The sequence below is a fragment of the Miniopterus schreibersii genome, assembly GCF_964146895.1.
Source record: "Miniopterus schreibersii genome assembly, chromosome: 20".
NCBI lineage: Eukaryota > Metazoa > Chordata > Mammalia > Chiroptera > Miniopteridae > Miniopterus > Miniopterus schreibersii.
The window spans coordinates 23655844-23675657 of record NC_138122.1 but is presented as its reverse complement, the minus strand read 5'-3'; the positions used below and the strand labels follow the sequence as shown (position 1 = coordinate 23675657).

Sequence of the window (19814 nt, the reverse complement as noted above, 5' to 3'; positions counted from 1 at the left end):
GAGTGGCCGATCGCTGATTTTCAGGGAGGGCACTGTGGCAGGAGATGGGAGTGAGGCCACTGAGCCCCGGGGAGGTTTCTAAAGGAGATTGCTTTTCTAGAGCGCTTCCGAAAAAGAAAGGCCACTCAGGGAAGCTTGCCCCGAGGACCTGAGAACCAGGGAGGCGCCTGGGAGTCCCACTCATTCCTTATGTGAAGGTTAAAAAAAAAAGATCCTCAGGGTTTTTACTCCATGTCTCCTCAGAGCATCGCTCACCCTCTTGTAACTCACGCCCACCCTCGAGCTAACTAGATATTTACAATATTCACAATTCCATTCACCAGCAGCCAGTGCACACGGCTCCGTGGGTCAGTGGAGAGCGCTAACTGTTCCACTCGGGAGACAATGGAGTTCTTCAGGCAGCCCGGGAGAAGCACCACAGCTCCTCCGGGAAGCGAAAAGAGCAAGGGGAGCTCTGCAGCAGACGCTCCTCATCGGCTCAGGATGCACGAAGGGCTGGGTGTTTGGAGAGGGCACGAAGAGTGCTCGCATCTGGGGACAGGGAAGAGCTGTGCCTGGACTGGCGGGGCCAGACGTAGCTTCCAAGCCCGGCTGCCGGCTGTTACAGGTGAGGGGCTGTGTGGTGAGTATTTGCTCTCCTTGGTGCCCTTTCTCCTGGAGCCGGGACTGGAAGGCAGGGGAGGCTGGAGGGGGAGGAGCTGCCAGCCACTGGGCTGAGCTTGGCATTGAAACCCGTAGCCTGGCCTCCATGTGGGGCAGGGGCCACTCAGGCATTCATGCTGCCCTGTCCACCTGAGAGCCCCCTTTCCATTCCGAAGGTGACCGTGTCCTGGCCCTGGGCCCATGAAATTTCGAGACTGGGAGCCTATGCCCGGTCTAACCCTCCCGGCCCCGGAGCAGGTCCATCCTGGAGAGATGCCATGTGCGGGGAGATGGCTCCTTCCCTGGCCCTTCTTTTCGCGCCATCACCATCTTCACCACTGTTACCATCCTCCCCCTCACAGCTAACAGGCAGGGCTCACAGGGGCCCTGTACTAAGAATCTCATCTCATCCAAACCTCACGATAACTCGAGGACGAAAACCCTCTTACCACTCCATAAGGGGAAAGTGAGGCGCACGGAGAGTCAGGCACCTGCCCTAGGTCACACGGCGGAAAAGCAGCAGTGCTGGGGCTCGAACTCGGGCAGCCTGGCTTCCACCTGCGCTCTAGCAGGTGGCCCTCACACTGGCCCTTCGTTCTTCTCTCCGGCCACAGGGGAAGGGCCGGCCAGCTCTGAGGGGATCTGGGCGGGTGGCAACGAGGCGGAAACAGCTCACCTTGTGCCAAGCCCGGGGCCAGGGTTTCATGTGCACCATCCGCCTTCACCCTGTGAGGCAGGACCTGTTATCCCTCCTGTTTGACAAATGAGGAAACTGAGGCCCAGGGCTAGGAAAGCTGAGCTGCCGGCAGTAACAGCTGACGCTCTGGGTGGCTGTCCCCTGGCTTCCCTCAGAGCCGATGCCAGGCCTGCACGCATGGGGTGCTGCCCCGTCCCTGCAGCCACTGTGGGAGGCGAGGGAAAGGCGGCAGGCCGAAAAGAAAAGGGAGCAGATGTCTGGACAAACGTGGCCGTGCGTTGACAAAACAGGCACTTGAGCTCAAGATTCCGAGACAAAGGTGGCTGGCAAGGCTCCTGAGGTTCTGGGGTCCCTTCTGCCTGCATGTGTTCCCAGGGTCCACAAAGGCTGCAGCTGTGTCCCCGAAATGTCACCTTAGCTCCACCCACCGGGCCTCTGGCAGTGCCAACTTGCTAGAGGCCTATGGGTGCAATCCCGGCAAACAGCCCACTTTCCTGGGAGGTGGTGGGTTCCTAGCCTTGGGTGAGACCTGTGCGGGGCTTTATTGTGTCCTCGAAAGAAGACGAGGCCGAGGGAGGAGCAATGCCACAAGGGCTGTGACCATGGACAAAGCTGGACCCCAGCCACAGCCTCTGCCCCACGTTGGCTGCTGGGCCAGGCGAGGGCGCGGTCAGTTCCCACCACAAGAACGAGCCCGCGTGCTACACCGTGCCCCAACCCAGAGGCTGCCTCGCTTGAAGAGTAAAGGGCGCTCCACGTCTCTAGGGAGCTCCGAGGGACTCTGTGCACAGCAGCACCTGCCTGGGCTGCCCTCGCCTGCAACCAGCCACCAGGAGGGAGGAGGGAAGAGGGAGGAGGAAAGGAAAGACGTGTTGCACGGGTCCCCACGTGGGTGCCTTGGAGTCTCCTTGTCAAGGTCTGTCCGGGATGCCCACCCCGGGGAGCACAACCTAGGAGCTTTCTGTCTGCCCTGGAGAGGCCTGGGAAACCCACTCACTTCCCCACTGCGTATTCCAGGTCCCTGTGCATGTGATGTAGGCGAGGGAGGAAGGAAAGGGGATACAGAACTGTTCCTTCCTCTAAACGCAAAACCCAGGGTTTTTTCTTCCAAGGATGTCATGCAGATTAGCAGGGCTGGAGGATTCAAAAAAAAAAAAAAGGAGAAAAACCACAGAGCTTTGCTGCTACTCGTACAAAAGGCCCAGAAAGGAGAGGCCTGTTGGGCAGGGGCCACCGTCTCACCTTGGCATCCTGCTTGGTGAGGAAGTCCACAAAGCCGAACCCCCGGTGCGTGCCTGTCCCAGTCATCTTCTTGGGCAAGCGGACAGTCTTCAGTTCCCCGAAGGTGCTAGGGGCAAAAGGCAAAAATACGGCATTTGAGAATTGAGGCCCAGAACGCTCGGCCTCCCTGGCCCGGGGGGCTTTCCAGCCCTGTATACACATGGCCTGGCTGCGGAGGCGAGGGCTGCTTGTGTTGCCAGCCAGGGTCCCATGCTGGGGGCCAGCGGGGTCTCCTGAACCGAATTCACCCCCACAGCAGAGCTCTGTGTTGAATAAGCACGGGACCTAGGATATATCTTCAGCACAAGACACCTGAATGACACAGAGCGACACCCTCTAAACCCCACTTCCCCTCCCTCTGTACTTCTGTTCTGGTATCTGCTAAACCTAACTCAGGCAGAGCTCTGGAGGAGGAAATGGCTTTAAGCAGGGATCAAGCAGGTAAACATGGCCGGGACCACCCCCAGGCCCCTCCTCTCCTTGGGCACAAACCTTGGAGAAATTCCCGGACAAAGAACCAGGCCTCCCTTCTTCACCACTTCTCGCGAGCCTCAGCCCCATTCTAATGTCCATTTGTCAAATGTATACGTGCAAACTGCTGCCGATAAATATTTAATGTGCCTGGTGTCCAAGGAGAGGAATTATTTTATTTGAGAATCTCCACAGACTTGCGGGTGCCTGGGCACACACACTGACACACGATGGTCGAGGGGGCTTCAGGGCTGGAGACCGATTGGGTAGGAAACACGGTAAAGGCCGTTTGCTCTCCAGAAACGACATAAACTGAATCCAAAGCGTTAACCCGCGGCCCCACCAGCATGACCAGGCATCTGCCAGCCCAATTTCTGAAGTCAGGACAGTGTGTAAATGCAGCATTATGAGCCCTCAGAATGAATCTGCACGTCTCCGCGGAGCCCTGCCCGGCAGTGCTGCTCCCCCCGCCTGGCGCCTCTCCGAGCCAGCGACAGAAACGGGACTGCTGGTGACAAGACCAACCTCCTGGGAGGGGAGGGGCTGGGAGGACAGGCAGTGGAGCCCTGTCAGTCTTCCCAGCCCATGTGGAGGAGGCGGGTTGGGGCCTGGAAGCCGGGCAGGTGGGGACAGGCAGGAAGGTGAGGTGACAGAGCTGAGGAGCCAGGCCGCAAACCCTGCTTTATCCTGCCACCTAAAGGCAGCCACGGCCCACAACAGACATGCTGCCTCTCCCTCCTTAGAAGCCCCGCATCTCCGCCAGGCTGGCCTTGGGCAGGGGGGCACGGGGTAGGGGATGGCTGAGGTTCCTTGTAGATGCCCTCACATAAATGTTCCTTTGGTTCCTAGTTCTTCAGGGAGCCACAGGGACGCAGGGACAGCGCATCTGGTGGCGTTGAGGACCGGAGACTGAGAGCACTTAGGGCCCTGTGCTGTGGAAACCTGTGTGGCCCTCTGACTTCCCCCGGGACTGAATCTCAGCTCTGCTATAGTAAAAACCACACCTGTCTTGTTTATCATGGGTCTATAGCAAGGAGCCCAGTGCCTGGGCCAGCATGGATGTCTGACAGTATTTTTGAAATAAGCAAGCGGTAGCACCCCGCAGGTGGACGCGAACCCTGGTACATTACGCCCATACTCAGAGCACCATGATAAAGATGACCCAAAACAGGCCACACACTATGTACAAAGAACACGCATGTTAGTGGTTAGTTACCACCCCATTTCACAGATAAAGAAACTGAGGCTCAGGGAGATAGCCGTTCTTACTAGTAAGTGGCAGGGCCAGACTGTGAATTTGGGGTGTCTGATGCTGAGCTCTTTCTGTTGCTCCATGTCTCACCCCCTTAGCTATCTGCAGGAGACTGGCCACTTTCAGGAACGGGGTGGGGCAGCTAGGAATGCCCTGAGGGATCTCAGAGGGGTCCAGTGATTTGCCCAAGACCCCAGGACAAGGGAGGCTGACTGAGTTGCAGTTCCTTCCACCCAGGCTGTGTGCAACCTCCTCCTGCCTCTACCCAAGGGCTACAGTCCTGTCCCTTGATGGTCTCAATGGCCCTCTGCCCAGATTTCTTAACCCTTTCTAATTTCTGGTGAGCCAGCCTATGTGTGTATGTGCATGTGAAACAGAGAAAGGGAGAGAGAGAGAGGCAGAGAGGGAAGAGATGGAGAGGGAGAGGGAGAGAGAGAGGGGGAGACTGAGAGGTTAATTCCGCCCTCTCTGCAGCACACGGCATGCTGTGGATGCTCTGTGCATGGTAAGCAGCTCAGGGTCCGGAGAAAGGCGAGGAAAATAATTAAAAGGTGGGGAAAATAGCTGATGAGGGGAGGCTGAAGGAGCCATGCTTACGTGGCCTGGGGAAGTGGCATTCGAGAGCGTGGCAGGGGGAGCCATGACAGAGGGGCCCCCTGGATCCAAGGGGAATTGTAGGGAAGGGTCAGAGAACTGGGATCCTGTCCCAGGCAGTGAGGGGGCCAAGGGCAGGGGTGTCATAGTCCCCATCTGGGGTTTCCAGGCAGGCATCTGCAGAACAAATGAAATGCTGTGACCCAGGACCCGAGTACTCCCCAAATCCTATTCTCCAGGGGATCAGGGAGATGGTGATGGCGAGCCTGTTCCCCCTTCTATCTGTGAAGAGGATAGGAGAAAGCTGGGGCCCATGGAGCAACTGGAAGATCAGGGTTAGATATCAGGTGGAACTTCCCAAGGCTGTGAAACTGAAATGAAGGGCTGGGACATGAAGACGCCATCATGGCTGCGTCGCTCTGGGGACCAGTGATCAAGGGCCTGTGATGGGCTGGGGCTTTAAAATATACTGTTTCCAGGACTGGGGGACAGTGGTGATACCCTGTTTTTACAGGTGAGAAACCAAGGGCCAGAGAGGCCGTGTGACCTGTCAGGTCCCACTGCCCCGGGGCTTAAACCCAGGAAAGGCTTCCCTCCCAGCCCAAGACCGATGCGGGGACAGTGGGGGGCTCTGGTTCCTATATGGCCGTGTGGGGCAATAAGAGGCTGATCCTAGCGATCTCAGAGAGATAGCGGGAAAATTAAAGTGGAAGATAAGAGGGGAAGTGGGGGAGGAAAATATCGATGAAGTACCTTTAGCTCCCCGGAGATACGCGATGTGTAACTACTAGCCACTATTAAGGCTCTTATCTGACAACTAAGTCATGGAGCCATTTCTAAGAGTGGCTCTGGGAGGAAGTTGTGCGTGAACCCTCAGCTCCTGGGAGCAGAGGCCGCCACCTGGATGAGGCCAGGCAGGGCCACCAGGGCCACAGGGGCCCAGAGAGGGAGGAGAATCGCCGGGCACCCAGGAGCTCCTCCCCAAGCCCGGACTCTGCCGTTTGGGGAAGGAGACGCGCATACTCCCCACTGTGTAGATAATAGAAACCACAAAACAGCAATTACTGTGTCAGAAGCTGTGAATTAAAGGGACATCCGGGCTTTTAAACATGCCCCCCCACCACCACGCTCACACCTCAAGAACGAACTCACACCTCACTTTTCCAATCACTTCATTCGCCTCGGGCTCACCAATTACTCCCCCACACCGAGGCCTGCCCCTCCGCCTTGCCTAGCGCGCATGGCTGCTGGCGGGTTCGTGGGTTCGCGACAACTGGAGTTTGTTGTCACGTTTCTAATTTCTTGGGAGGTGTGTGAGGGTGGGGGTGGCATGGGGGAGGGCGGGGTGGGAAGGGGTGCCGAGGTGTTGCGCTGGGCAAGCCAATTACGCTCGGCCCTCATAAACAAGTCTGGGCATGCAAATCGTGTTTGCACACAGGCCCGAGTGCAGGCGCACATGTGTGTGTGGGCCCTGCGTGCACATGGGGCTCTTCCCCCGGGGTGCGCTGTGCCCTGGTGACCAGATCTGCCACAGCCCTGGATGGCGACTGCTCAGGGTCTTTGGATCTGCAACCAAAAAAGGATGGCATCCTCCCTCCTGGACTAAAATAATGGGACCAGGGGGAAGGAAGCAAGAGGCGAGGTGTAGGGAAGAGAGAGAGAACCCTCCAGAGCTGCCGAGCTTGCCAGTTTCACAGCTGCTCTGGTGCCTGGGTTTGGGGGCTTAATTGATAGGCTGGGAGGTCGCCCTAACCCTCTAGCCCGCACGCTGACACCAAGCAGAGGTCAAGCACACCAAGGAGGCAGGACTGCTGTTCCCAAGACACAAGCCCTTATCACTCTCCTACTTGGATCAGCGAAAGAGGGCAGCCAGCGTCCCAGCAGAAGTGCCGGGTCACTTGGGGGAGTCTTCCTTCCCCCTGTGCTCAAGGATAGTGGAGGGAAAAACCAGCTTCCACCCCAGGGACCCAGAGGCGAATAACACTGTGGTATGCACAAGACAAAGGGGTGGTTTTGTGATAAGAATAAACCATAGGCTCCTTTCAGTTCCTTCTCGAGGTAAGAAAAAGGAGCCAGATCTCTTGGCATTAAAATCCTTTCAAGCCCAGCCGGGCGTGGCTCAGCAGTTGAGCGTCGACCTAGGATCTAGATCGGGGTTCGATTCCTGGTCAGGGCACATGCCCAGGTTGTGGGCTGCAGCCTATCGATGACGCTCTCATCATTGATATTTCTCTCTCTCTCTCTCCCTCTCCCTTCCTCTCTCTGAAATCAATAAAGACATATTTAAAAAAAAAATCCTTTCAAATAATCGACGATTTTCTAACATGCATCACACACCTAACATAAAACCGAGGCTCAAAGCAGTCACATGATTTCTCCAAGGACACTTGGTGAGTCAGCACCTGCCACAGGGGTGAAGCGACTTACCCCAGGTCCCATAGATGGTCATGAGCCGAGCGGGGCCCAAAGTAGGTGATATTTGTCCCTGAGCCTGTGCAAGGCCCCTGTGAGCAAGGTGCCGGGAGGGAGTCAATGGTGACCATATGCCAGCCTTGTTCTCAGGGGACCCTCACCTGGGGGAAGAGTCCCCTTCTGCCCTGGAGACACTTGAGGACTTTGGGATAAAATCCCTCATCTCAACTCCATATGGGCTATAGCCCTAACCCTCTAGCCCGCAGGCTGACACCAAGTAGGGGGCTTCTGATCTCGGTGCACTTCCGCCCGCCACCCCCATGCGCACCATCCTCAAAGAGGGTCCACCTGGGAACCCACAGGCCACGTAGTACTCCCACTGGGTGAATAAATGTGGCAGGTTGGCAGTGGCTGTGCCCAGCGTCCCATCTCCTGTCCTCCATTCTTTACAGAGCAGCCATGTGGCCAAGGGCCCTAGCTGAGGCAAGGTGGGGAGACAGATCAACTGGACATCCAGAGACAAAGCCACGCCTCCATCTGCGACAGCTGACCTCTGCAGTGGAGGGAGGCTCGGGAGACAGGACCCACTGTCCAAACTCTCCATATCTGCGATGCGGAAACACAAGCAGGACTGGCCGCCTCACATACAATGTATATTCGACGGTGGCAGCACAGTCCCACGCGGGGACAGAACATTCCTATCTGTCCCTGTCATTCTGTCCTGCAGACACTCTTTCATGTATGATGATGACAAGTTGCCACAGGAGAGTTTGGCCCCTCGCAGTCCATGCTCCTTCCAAAGTGCTCATATCTGTTCCTTCAGTGGCAGGGAATAAGTAACAGGCAGCAAAACAGGGCCAACTTGATCACTAACCAAGGCCTGTGGCTGGACGACAAGGTCCACCATCGTGCCCTGTTGGGTGCAGAAAGACAGGGTTCCTTCCAGACATCCCCGCCACAGTGCAGGCACAGGCAGGGGGTCTCAGTGTGGCTCCACCTGCAGGGGCTGTTTTCACTCCTCCAGAAGGTCACGTGGGTGAGTGTGTCTCAACCCTGCGTGGAGCCCACGCTAAGCCAGGAGCGATGGCTTTGGAGCTGCTGAACGGAGGCCCAGTTCTGCGTGGAGCCTCCTCTTTTGTTCCCGCTTGCTCTCTTTTTAAAGAAGGCCTTTCAGAAGGAACTTTTCCAATTACTCGCTGCTCATTATGGTGAGGGCCAGAGGGAGAAAGGTTACCTTATCGCCATCAGCGCAATGCTCCCTTTATTTTTGCCTCTCGAAGGCTGAAAAGTGGCCTGGTTTCCAAGAAAGTGAGAGAAGAGAAGTGTGGAGGACGGCGCTGAGCTGCTCTCAATAGCCTTTCACGGGGAACTTGCCAGGCAAGCGTGACCCTCTCGTCTCTAGATGAGGGATCCCGGGGACAAGCAGTTAAACAGTATCTCTGAGTCAGAGTCAGGGCCCGAGTTCCAGGCAGATCCCAGACTCTCCTGAGAGGCTCTGGTGGAGGGGACATGGCACCAGGGGATGAAAGCTCTTGGCTGAGCTGTTTCTGGGCTGAACTGATGAGAGAGGGAGAGGGAGAGGGAGGTAGGGACGGAGGAAGGGGGAGGAGAAAAAGAAAGAGGGAGAGAGGTATGTGAAGACATCCTGAAATGAGCCAGAGCCAGGTCAGCAGGAGGGACAGGATGCTGGCCCCCAAGTCAAAGACCTCGGGCAGACAGATGATGGGAAGGAGCCAAGAGAGCCCCAGCTCTGTGTGACCCCTGGAAACATGAAAACCTATTAGCCTCTCTCAGGACACAGGCATTCAATGAAACACAGTTGGGAAATAAAAAGGAACTAAGGCCGTCATCACAGCAGGTCTGAGCATACACAGTACAGTGAAAGGCCTTTGCCCCCGACACTCAGGGGAACCCTCTAGTTCTCTGGGGGCTGTGTAGTGGGACCTGCTACAGAAGTCTGGTTTTGACAGCCAGGGGCCAAGGCACAGCATCACTGAAAGAACCCAAGTTTGGAGTCAGACCTGGGTTCAGATTCTACCCCTCCACCCATATCATCTTTCTGAGGCTCAGTTTTGTCACCTGTAAAATGGAAACAATCCCTGCCCCTCCCACCATACAAGGCTGCTGACTTCATGGTTCCTGGCATCTCTCAGGAACGAACAAATGTATGTTGTTAGTAATGCCCGTGTCCACTAAAAGGATATGTACTGGTGCCAAGCAACTGACGCCCTCCCAAGCCCTTATGATGTTTCAGGTGGAAGCTGAGAAGGAGCAGGCTGGGCCCGGCAGGCCCCTCCCGATGAACCCCAGGGGTTTCCAGCAAAGAGTTGACATAAGAGGGCCAGGTGTGGCTTTGTGATTCTTGGAGCCCTGAGAAACGAAGCAGTTCTCCATCTCACCTGCACGTCCTGCTAGTTTTATAACATAATTGGAAGCAATTGTCCCCAAGGAGGCATCCCTCAGCCAGACCCAGGCACCCCTGTCTTTCCTCGGGCTGAGCAAGCCCATTGGACAGCCTGTGTCCCTCTTCCTCAGAAGGAGAAGCCACCCCTGGCCTGGGGCAGACATGCTGGTCAGTCCCCCGCCTCTGCCAGGGTGAGTTAATGGAACACACAGCGGCCGCGCTCTCCCTCACTTCTCCCCCTCTGGTCTTCAGCTGCTTCAAGTACAGCTAATCCCATTACAGGAAAATAAAGTAGATAATTCAGGCTAATGAAATCGTCACAAGAATGTGGCCGGCCGGAGGTGGACATTCAGAACCCATTTAACACCCTTTGGTGGTATTATCCTCGGTACAGGAGATGTTGGAGAGAAAGGAAAAAATTAAAAAGGAAAAAGAAGCCAGCCTCTTTCCTGTTGGCTTCAGTCTAGTTAAAGGACTCATCTGCCACGGATCCTGCTTCTCGCCATTATCTCCGCTGTGCCGGGTATCTCCGCACTAGACCAGGGGCAAGTACGCTTTGTCTGTAAAGGGTCAGATGGTAAATATTTTCGGCTTTGCAACCGCTCAACCTTGTCACTCTAGCAAGAAAGCAGCCACAGACCGTATGTAAATGACCAGGCATGGCTTCTCGCCAACACAACTTTACTTACATAAACAGGGGCTGGCACATGAGCCTTAGTTGGCCAACCTCTGCATTAGCCCCCAAAACCTCACTGATCGATCGGTGCCCCCGATGCAGCCTGGGCTTGGCACCTCCTGCACAGCAGGAGAAGGCACTGTGCATTTCGGAAAGCCTCCCCCAGCCTGGCCAGTGCTCTCAGAGAGGCCTGGTGCATGGAGGCGCAAGGCAGCCTTCACCTCCTGGGGAAAGCCCCCTTTCCTTAGTGGCCGGGGAGTGACAGGCAGCATGCGGGTGACAGGCTGAGTTATGGTGTGTTTGCACCTGGCAGTGAGTGCCAGGTCCCACGGAGCCAAGAACCATACATCTTGCCACCAGCCCAGAGACCTACTCAGCACGGAGACAAAAATAAGGGCCGTAAACCCAGCTGCTGTCCCGCGAAGCGGCGAGACAGGAAAAGAACGCCAAGGTGAAGGGTGCAGCGTCAGAGGCTCTCCCACCCAGACCACAGGACGGCCTACCCGCAAAGGGGGCGTCTGCTGTGACCCCCCTCCTCCTCACTGTCACAGACTTTACATTCTTGCGTGCGTTCAGTTGTGTCGGTTAGTCTGGCTCCCCTGCTGGACTGAGTGGTCAGCACCCTGGACAGCGCCCGGCAGGCGGCTCAGCACAAACCCCACTGCGGAGTGACTAAGGTTGTGAAGGGACACTTGTCTTTTCCTCACTGTTCGGTTTCGGGCCCTCTCAAGGCCCAGGTCCTCAATACCAGACACAAGAAACAGTGGGGAGGGGAGCAGTGTTCGCCGAGTGCCTGCCCCACGCCCGACTCTGCCCCAGAAGCTCTATGTTCATGATCCAGAGCATCCCAGAGCACCTGCGACACAGGGGAGGTCTTTGAGCTCGCAGGGCTCTCGCTCAGGGCTGCCTGGAGTTCACGACGTCCTACTTGCTGTGCTACGCCCCACTCTGGGCAGAGTAACCCACTTCTGCCTTGAACTCACTCCTTAGGTTCTCGCTGGAGCCTGCCTGCCCCTGGGAAGCTGTCAGTCAAGTGATGGAGGAAGTGGAAAAAAGAGCCCAAGGAGATGCTGGCAGATTCGGAGGGCCGCTTCTGAAGATCCCTGCATCTAGAGGCCCCGACACCTGCCATTAGGAGGGTCACTCCAGACGTCCCACAGCGTTAGGAAGCCCACTGTGGTGCTCCCCACCCCCTTGGCAAGAGTTCCAAGCACCCATCTGACCTTGCTCAAGGTTGGAGAGAGGCAGAGAGTATGGTCACTGTCACCCTGGGAGTCCCTGGATCAAGTCACAGTTGGGAGGTGACCACTTTTCCGGTACTGTGGGGTTCAGGTACCTCAGGTAACTGAGCAGCCTCAACCCCTGGGCTTCCAAAGAAAGCCAGGACAATCATTACTGCATGATGACAGCTGAGATGCCCCCACAGAAGATGCAACATGCAAACATAGCAGGAGCCTTCGATGGAAGGCCCTGGAGGCCCTCCTCGGGGCAGGCGGGAGACAGGGCGTGGAAGAGCAGTGATTCATGCCGCTGAGCCCGCTGGCGTGGAGGGTGGGGAGAGACACTCACCCGGCCGGGACAAATATTATTTTTAAAAGTCTGGGAAGAAAAACAACAAAACAACTGGAGCTCAGGATGGCTGGTGAGTTTTAAGATGCAGTGAGACGCAGAAATGGATCTGTGAGGGGGGCCATTTGTTTGGGGCCAAATAAACCAACACAGAACAGTGGCAGCAGGAAAAGCAAGTTTAGACTCGGATGGTCCATGCGAAGCTGAGATGCAGCGGGGGGTAGCCTGGGCCAGGCGTAGCTGGAGGTTTGGACAGAGAGAAACAGGCTCTGGAGGGTGGGTTCCCAGTGAGCCATGTGACTATGACTGTGCGGGTCCCACCACAGGGATCTGGGTGTGCGTGGGTGGGGAGACTCTTTCCAAGATTAGAAATCCAGATCAGATTTGGGGTGTGGGAGAACCAAGGTGCCCCAGGCAGAGGTGGAGAGAGAGAAAAGGAATCAGCAGTCAGAAGGGAAGGCAGCCCCCTCGAAACAAGCACTGTTTATCTCAGGAGCGAGTTAAAGAGCATCATTTGCAAAGTTCGCGAGGAGGGAAGGTAAATTATCGTGTCTCTGGCGATGCACAAAGCCCCAGGCGTGCTTTATCTCCCGCTCCTCTGGGTGCATGGAGAGAGGCTGTGTGAGTCTTGTTGCGCCAACCGGCCTTCACCTCCCACTCCGTTCCATGCGAAGACCAGGGAGTGTGGCCACAGCTCTCTCTGAGGCAGGACACCTGGGGTGATGCCTGGCTTGACATGAGCCTGGGGGTGGGGTGGGGAATTCTTGAGGAAAACAATCGAGCGGTTTTCACACCCTGGTGGGGCAGGCGGGAGATAATTAAAACCTGACTTGGTTTCTCTGGCGGGATTCACGCTCCCAGTGGGACAGAAGTCCCACCTGGATCAGATGGGGTCTTTCCCGACCCCTGGTGGGGAGCGGCTCCTGCAACAGCAAGGATGAGTTAGCAACCCACGTTTGGGTTGCCCCTGCTCAGATGGGAGAGATGGAAATTCTGGGGGCATCGGTGGTATAGGGGCTGCGAGCACAAGTGTGGGCGTCAAGCTGGGCCTCAGCTTGCTCATCTCTCAAATGGGGCTAATGGTCCCCTGCTCAGAGCTGTGGTGAGGCTTTAATGAGATGGCATCAGAAGCAAAAGGATTGAGTGAAGAAGCGGATAACAGAGGGACGGAGGGAGATGACAAGGCAGGTGAGGATAAGCCTCCTGAGGAGGCATCCTGACAACTGTGTTCTCACCTGTCTTCAGAGCTAGAGGTGCGGGGTCCTGGCCCAGCACCGGGATCCCGTATGACAGATGAAGAAAGGGGAGGCGCTGCCCCTGCCCACCTTCAAAATGCCAAGTGGCTGAGGTAGGACCAGAGTCCCTGTGGGCTGTCCCTGAGGCCACAGAGGTGGTCTGGCTGTCTCAACCTCCCCAACCCCGAACAGCGGGGCTCCGCTTGGGTGTGGTCTGCACGCTGGAATTTTGGGCATGATTTTACTTGAAACAAGGTTTCCCTTGCGGGGAGAAGCCCCCTCTGTACACCAGTGACCATCAGTGGTTCCAGAAAATTCACTGAAAGTGTATGGGGTGGGGTCCGTTTCTGTGGCAGAGCCAGGTGGAACCGTGAGGTCAGAATGGCCTGTGAGGTAAGTGCAGAGGCAGAGCATGGCTGTCCAGCTCTCTTGCTGGGAGTGGGCTCGGCTTTCCTCGGCTCACCAATTCAAACGCTAGTCTCTTCCAGAAACACCCAGAAATAACGTTCTACCAGCTACCTGGGCACGTCGTGGCCTTGTCAGGTTGACACATAAAATTAACCATCACGGGCTCTTTATAGGAGTTGGACAACCGCAGTTCTAGACCAAACTCACCCCCTGGCCCAACCTCACTCCACCCGAGGCATCACATCGTCACCACCCCCCAGCTCGGCCTCCTCCCCACAGGCTCCGTGCTACTCCTGTCACCCTGACAGCCAGGTGCCTTCACCTGCTGCTCCCTGAGCTATTTGTTTTCCCTAATCAGGTCCTTATTAGATCTGGGGCACTCATTAGAGGCCGTGAGAAAAATCCAAGTCTGCTGGTAATGAGGGAGGTTCGAAGAGAGTCATTAGGCCTCTTCACCTCGCCCTCCCGAGGTGCCATTTACCCAAGGGGGGCCTCATAGGGGACTGTTTCCTGGGAGCCTGCCGTGCAGAAGGCTGAGCCCGGTACCCCTCCCACAGCCCCGACCCAGCGACACCCTGCAGGGCCCTGAGAAGGGAAAACCCTCCCCCTCCCCTAGGCACGCGCCCCCCTCCCCTTCTCCCCACCAGGCACACATCCTCACCCAACACACAGACCATGGCAGGAGACCTCAGAGACGGGAGGAGGGCAGTCCGAGGTCACCCGCTTGGGGGGCCACGTTAGGAAACTGCTCCCCAAACTAGATCCTCACCAAGATATGTGATTATGCGGAAGAAAACAAAAAGCTAGGTGCCCAAGAGTTTAAAAAAAAAAAAGGCAGTGGTGGGAAGGGGGATGGGGAGGGGGTGTTAGACATGTGCACAGAAAATTATTTCTTGAGCGAAACTCAAGAAACTGGCTGCAGTGGCTGCCTGTGGGAGCAGCACAAGGGCCACACCTTGCCCCCCCCCATGTTGGAGTTTGGCGGAGGCTGTGGTGGCCCATCTCATGAGCGCTCCCACTCCCTCCTCCCTGCCAGTCTCCCACCTTCAGCCTGGATGGACTCTGGATGTTTCTCTCTCACCTCCAAGCTGATTCAGGGCTGGGCCGTCCGGCACCTGCCTGCCTTGGTCTCTGTAAGGTTAGATCTTTCTCATCATTGGACTCTTGGGTCACAGTCACCTCTTCGGGGAAGCCTACCCTGAACTGTACTCCCAGGTACCGCCAACCTCATCACCCCATATAACAAGGCAGCACAGTGCATGTCCCTCTCTGACGTTACCCGGCTACTGTCCACTTCCCCATGTCGGTCCACCAGCTCTGCTGGGACAGGACCTCACCGGTCTTGGCCACCACTGCACCCCCATGGTACTCGATAATTCAAGAAATAAATGAACGAAGGGAAAACTGAGGTCTTTAAAAAGGAGAGGGCCTCTGCCTCCCCCACTTCTTGAAAACAAGCTGTCGTCAAATTCCACTTAGTCTGCAGACACCCCTGAGCTCTGGGCCTGTCAACATGAACACCTACGCCACATCCCAAGTGTCCCCCCCCCCCCCCGATTTGCTTCCTTACACACGCAGGGCTTACATACCCCAACAGGGGTGCAGCTCTAATGGGGGCATGGGGATGGAGGGAGCCCTGGAACACTTGTCTTGAATTCCCCACCTGGCCCCAGAATGACTTTCCTCGACCAAGTTTCTTGGTGGCTCTGGCTGTAGGAGAAAGTGACAGAATGGGTGACAGGTACAGTTGCCATGACATCGCTGCCGGGTAATTTAGCCTCAGAGCGCCAGCTCCCTTGGAATAATTTAACAATCTGCCATGGGAAGGGAGGAAGGACAAGTGTCGCGTAGCTTGATGTCCCCACCTGCAAAAATAATCTCAGTTCCCATAGCCGGGGAAGGCCCCCAGCTGAAGAGATGGAAGAAAGACATTTTTTTATGGGAATCCAGGTGGGAACACCTTACCTACGTACTATTGCGGGAGGGAAACAAGCGAATCAGAGGAACTGGAGGGATGCCTCTCCAACCCGTCTCCCTTGGGTCGGTGAGGAGCAGAGTGGTTACGATTTTGGGCCCTGTCTTCCCTGCTTCTTGGCTACAGGCCTAAATTTAAGGCAGAAGTGTGCTCGCCTCCCCATCACGTAACATCTGCTTTCTGGTGTCGCTAACATTTTTTTTTTCATACTTAAAAAAAGAAGAGAATGAATTTTAAACTGCTTAGGTAAAAGGCAGGGAATACAAAGCCTTGTTTATCCCCTGCCTCGATGCACAGTGCTCAGAGAGAAACTCGTGGGACGACTTATGTGACGGAGAGAAGACTCTTCAAGGGAGAGGGAGGACACGCGCGTTCCCCGCACTTCAGCCGAGAGGAGGGAGAAAAAAGAAGCCGCAGCTGATGAGAGCACCTTGGGTCTCGGAGTCGCTGCCCTCCCACTACCCGCTCAGGCTGTATGGGCTGGCAGCCTGGGCCCGGGAGCGATGACCTCGCTAACTCAGTAAATGAACTCTGACAAGACTAAGTGGATGTTTGGATGGATCTTCTCTCATCCCCCCTCCCCTCACTGCCCAAAACCTCAAATAAAATAAATAAAACACGAGACATAGTCTGAGTCTTTTACCAACGATGCAGAGGACGCCGGGCTGAGCTGGGCTGGCCCGGGGCCTGGAGTGGCCAGGGTGTTTCCCTGCCTCTCTCTCCTTTGCTTTTCCTCCCCGGCCCTCCCTGCTCCCTGTTTCTGGCGGGGGTGGGGAGGCTCGGATATTATTCAGCATGTTGCCAGAGGTGTCTCCAGCCAATCGGAGGCGATGGCAGCCGCTTGCACCTTGCTGACAGCTGCTGTCAAAACACTCTCACAACCAGCGGCTCGATAATAACTCGAAAATGAGATACAAATGAGGGACTCTTCGCGAGTGGGACCGAGCCGCCACTCCCCCCACCCCACCGGGTTCTGAGCGTGGCGGGAATGCTCAGGATGCTGTAGATGAGATAAACTCTGGCCACGGTGGAAATGGGTTAAAAAAACACACACAAAAAAACCCCACAACCAAACCAGCTAGACATGGAAGACTGTCCCCATTCCACTCCCCTCCCAGGGGTCCCGCAGGACCTCGGAGCAGGTCTGAGATCCTTCCCAGAAGGAAGACTGCACCCTCTGAGCTATGCTGGGATGTGCTGATGGAATCTCTGAGCAGAAATGACCTGTAGGGTACTTTCTATCTACTAGTCCAGGGAGGCCGCATCCCAGAAAGAGAAAGAGTGGTGGCTCCAACCCAGGCTCCCTCACTTCAGTCCCCGGCGCCTCCCACCGTCCACAGGCAGGCTGCTGGGCTTTTTTCTGTTTTCATTCATTAAGCCAACTCTTTTCCTAGAACTTGGGCTGCTTCTCCCACAGGGTAGTCGACCGGAGCATGGCTTATTTAGAAAAGCACAAACACGCCCCAGGGGATACGAACGATGTGCCTGGGAACGATGTGCCTGGGACGGAGGGGGCTCCAGGCAGTTGGAGACGCAGGCAGATTTGAGACCTCCTTCTCATGTGCCAGGGTTGGGGGTCTCTCTCTGCTGGTTAAGGCAGGGCCTGGGGCTGGCCAGGAGGGCAGGGAGGCAGGGGCTGGAACCTTCATTTATTTGAGGCTACAGAATGTCTGCAAAAACTCCATACTCACCCAGAGTTCAGAGGCCCTTAGAAAATCCACTGAATTTTTTTTTTTTTTACTCTTCTGGGTTGAGCTCAGCTATATTAAGAGAAGTGGAGGTGATGGCTCAGGCTGGGGTAAAAAAAAAAAAAAAAAAAAAGAGCTTTTGGGAACAAGCTGTTAAAGGGTTTTTATTGAAACCCAAGGAAGGCAGAGTCTGATTATCCCAGGTAGTGTACTCAGGCTGCCTGGATTGAAACCTCCTCCAAGCAGCTCCCTCTCTCTCTTCCCACGCCTTTCCCTCTAGAAAGCAAACCTTTATTCCTCCGTCCATGTGTCAGGGAAACACTGAGCTTTCCCCGCCCGTGTGTGACAACATGCATCCCGAACAACTCTGCCTGTGTCAGCTGTGGCTGCTTTAAATAGTCAACTCCCATAAAGAAAGCATCAGCCCGGTGTTAGTAACTTACTTCCGAAGCCGAGCCATTGTCGGAGGCTTTTAAGCACCACACTCTGAAGGACAAGAGGCTCTCAGCCTCCCGAGAACAGGGGAGACGCTGATTTGGGGGTTACGTCAAACCTCACCTACGGGGCCGGGGAAAGAAGGCAGAGACTAGAACTCAGGCTCAGGCCTCGGCTGCCACTTAACCAGCTAGGAGACCTCAGGCAGGGCACTTAACCTCTCTGACCCTCGGTCTCCTCCTCTGTAAAACAGTGATATGAATACCTGCCCCGCCTACAGAGGATGCAGGAAGGCGCATGTGAAAGCTAGAGAGAGCTGTGTCTTGTGGTGGGAATGTGGGCGGGTGGCTTTGGCTTTTGTTCGATTTCCCAAACTTTCTGGAATGGGTTACTTTTCTCATCAAAAGACTTTTAAAGGAGCATAGGTCTGATTTGCTAATAACAGAGAAAGATTCTGAAGAGTTTTATATATGAGTTTTGAAATTACATAAAGTGCTGGGCAAAAAGAAACACAAAACCCACGAAAGTAGTACTGTCCTGGCTTCATTTGTTGCAACTCAAGTTTTAAAAGGGTTGGCTTTGGAGGTAAAGAGCAACACTGGACAGAGATGGGGTGGAGAGGATGCTAAGAGTCTCCCAAAGGTGTATGACAAGTGAGCTGTGCCGAGTCTGAACTGGGATACTTCGTGAAACCCCCTCAACACTCTCCCCTGGCACCTCTAACAGAGCAATGGGCAACTGTCATATTTTAAAAAATATTTTTCCTTCTGACTCTAAAGCATTCTCCATGCTCAGTGTAGGCAATCTGCCAAACACACAGTAATACAGAGAAGTAACTAACAGGTGCCAACAAACTCACCCACAATGACTAGGATTCTGGTGCACTTCCTTCCAGTCTTTTTTCTGTTTACCCAGGGATGGCACTGTATATGCTATTTCCAATTCTTGCTCCCTTTCACTTAATTGCTGGATCAAAAGCACGTCCCCTCTCAGCCGCATTCTTTATAAACACTACTGATGCCTTCCTGTCACTCTATCCCTAATTTCGCCATCATCTCTCTCCAGTGAACATCAACAGTGTTGCCAATTCTTCCTTCTTATAAACAACCCTTCACCAACCGCCCCCCCACCCCACATAAAACATTCTGTCCAAATTCCCAACTTTTTCTTCAGGATAAAAGTCTAGAGCCAGAGTTACTAGATCAAAGGAGAGAACATTTTAAAGGGTCTCAATAGACCTGGGCCGGTGCCATCCAACCCGGCTGCCATGGCCACGTGTGACTACTGAAAATTAAAAACACTCATTTTGCTATTTAAGGCTAAATGAAATAAAACTGAAATTCAGTTCCTCGACTGCAACAAGCCACATGTCGAGGCTCGATGGTCATGCAATTCCGTTGCTGCAGGAAGTTCTCGGCACAGGTCGCTGACGCACGGCATGGAGCAGGGCTGTCAGGTGAGCCGGGCCAGGCCGCCACCTTCCCCCAACCTGGCACCATCTACCTTCCCTCGACCACCCTCTTTCTACTCTTTCCCTCCACACATGACTAAAGACTCCTCAAAACTTCCCAGCAATGTACCTATCCCAGGGGCAGATTGAGAATAAACACACTTCTAAACACTCAGCGGGTGTGACTCAGGGTTGTCTTGCGCTTATTTCAACATTTCATATAAACTTTGCACATGACTCCACAACAGAGCTATCTTTGTGCTGAGACAAAATATAGCTTTTTTTTTTCTGTATTACTGAGTAAAACGGCTTCAGGAAGATGATCCTTGCTGATCTTGTGATTTGAGGTATAGTAAGACCTCGCTTAATGTCATCAATAGGTTCATTATTTTAGATGTGCAATTAATTTAAAAAAACCACGGTATATATATAGAGAGCATAAGTGAGCATAAGTGAGGACTAGTTGTGTGGTTCAGTAAAGGGGGTACAATTACTACTGGGTTGAACCAAGTGAAAGTGCTCTTTCTGCAGGTCAAAGGTGACCACATATTAGCATCCTTATATATAGTTTAACCTAATACCTGTGGGCTAGAAAGTATCCCAGCCCACCAGACAGCCAGAAGTG

The 19814-nt window shown here is 54.8% G+C and overlaps 1 protein-coding gene across 1 annotated transcript in view; it reads right to left on the bottom strand.

Annotated features, from left to right (window-relative positions):
• The window catches only part of RBM19 (RNA binding motif protein 19), a 74529-nt gene that overhangs the window by 24785 nt on the left and 29930 nt on the right, over positions 1-19814 (bottom strand). Inside the window, exon 22 of the mRNA XM_081123127.1 lies at positions 2582-2687. Within this exon, the coding sequence (XP_080979253.1) occupies positions 2582-2687 (106 nt within the window). The remainder of the gene's footprint in view (positions 1-2581; positions 2688-19814) is intronic.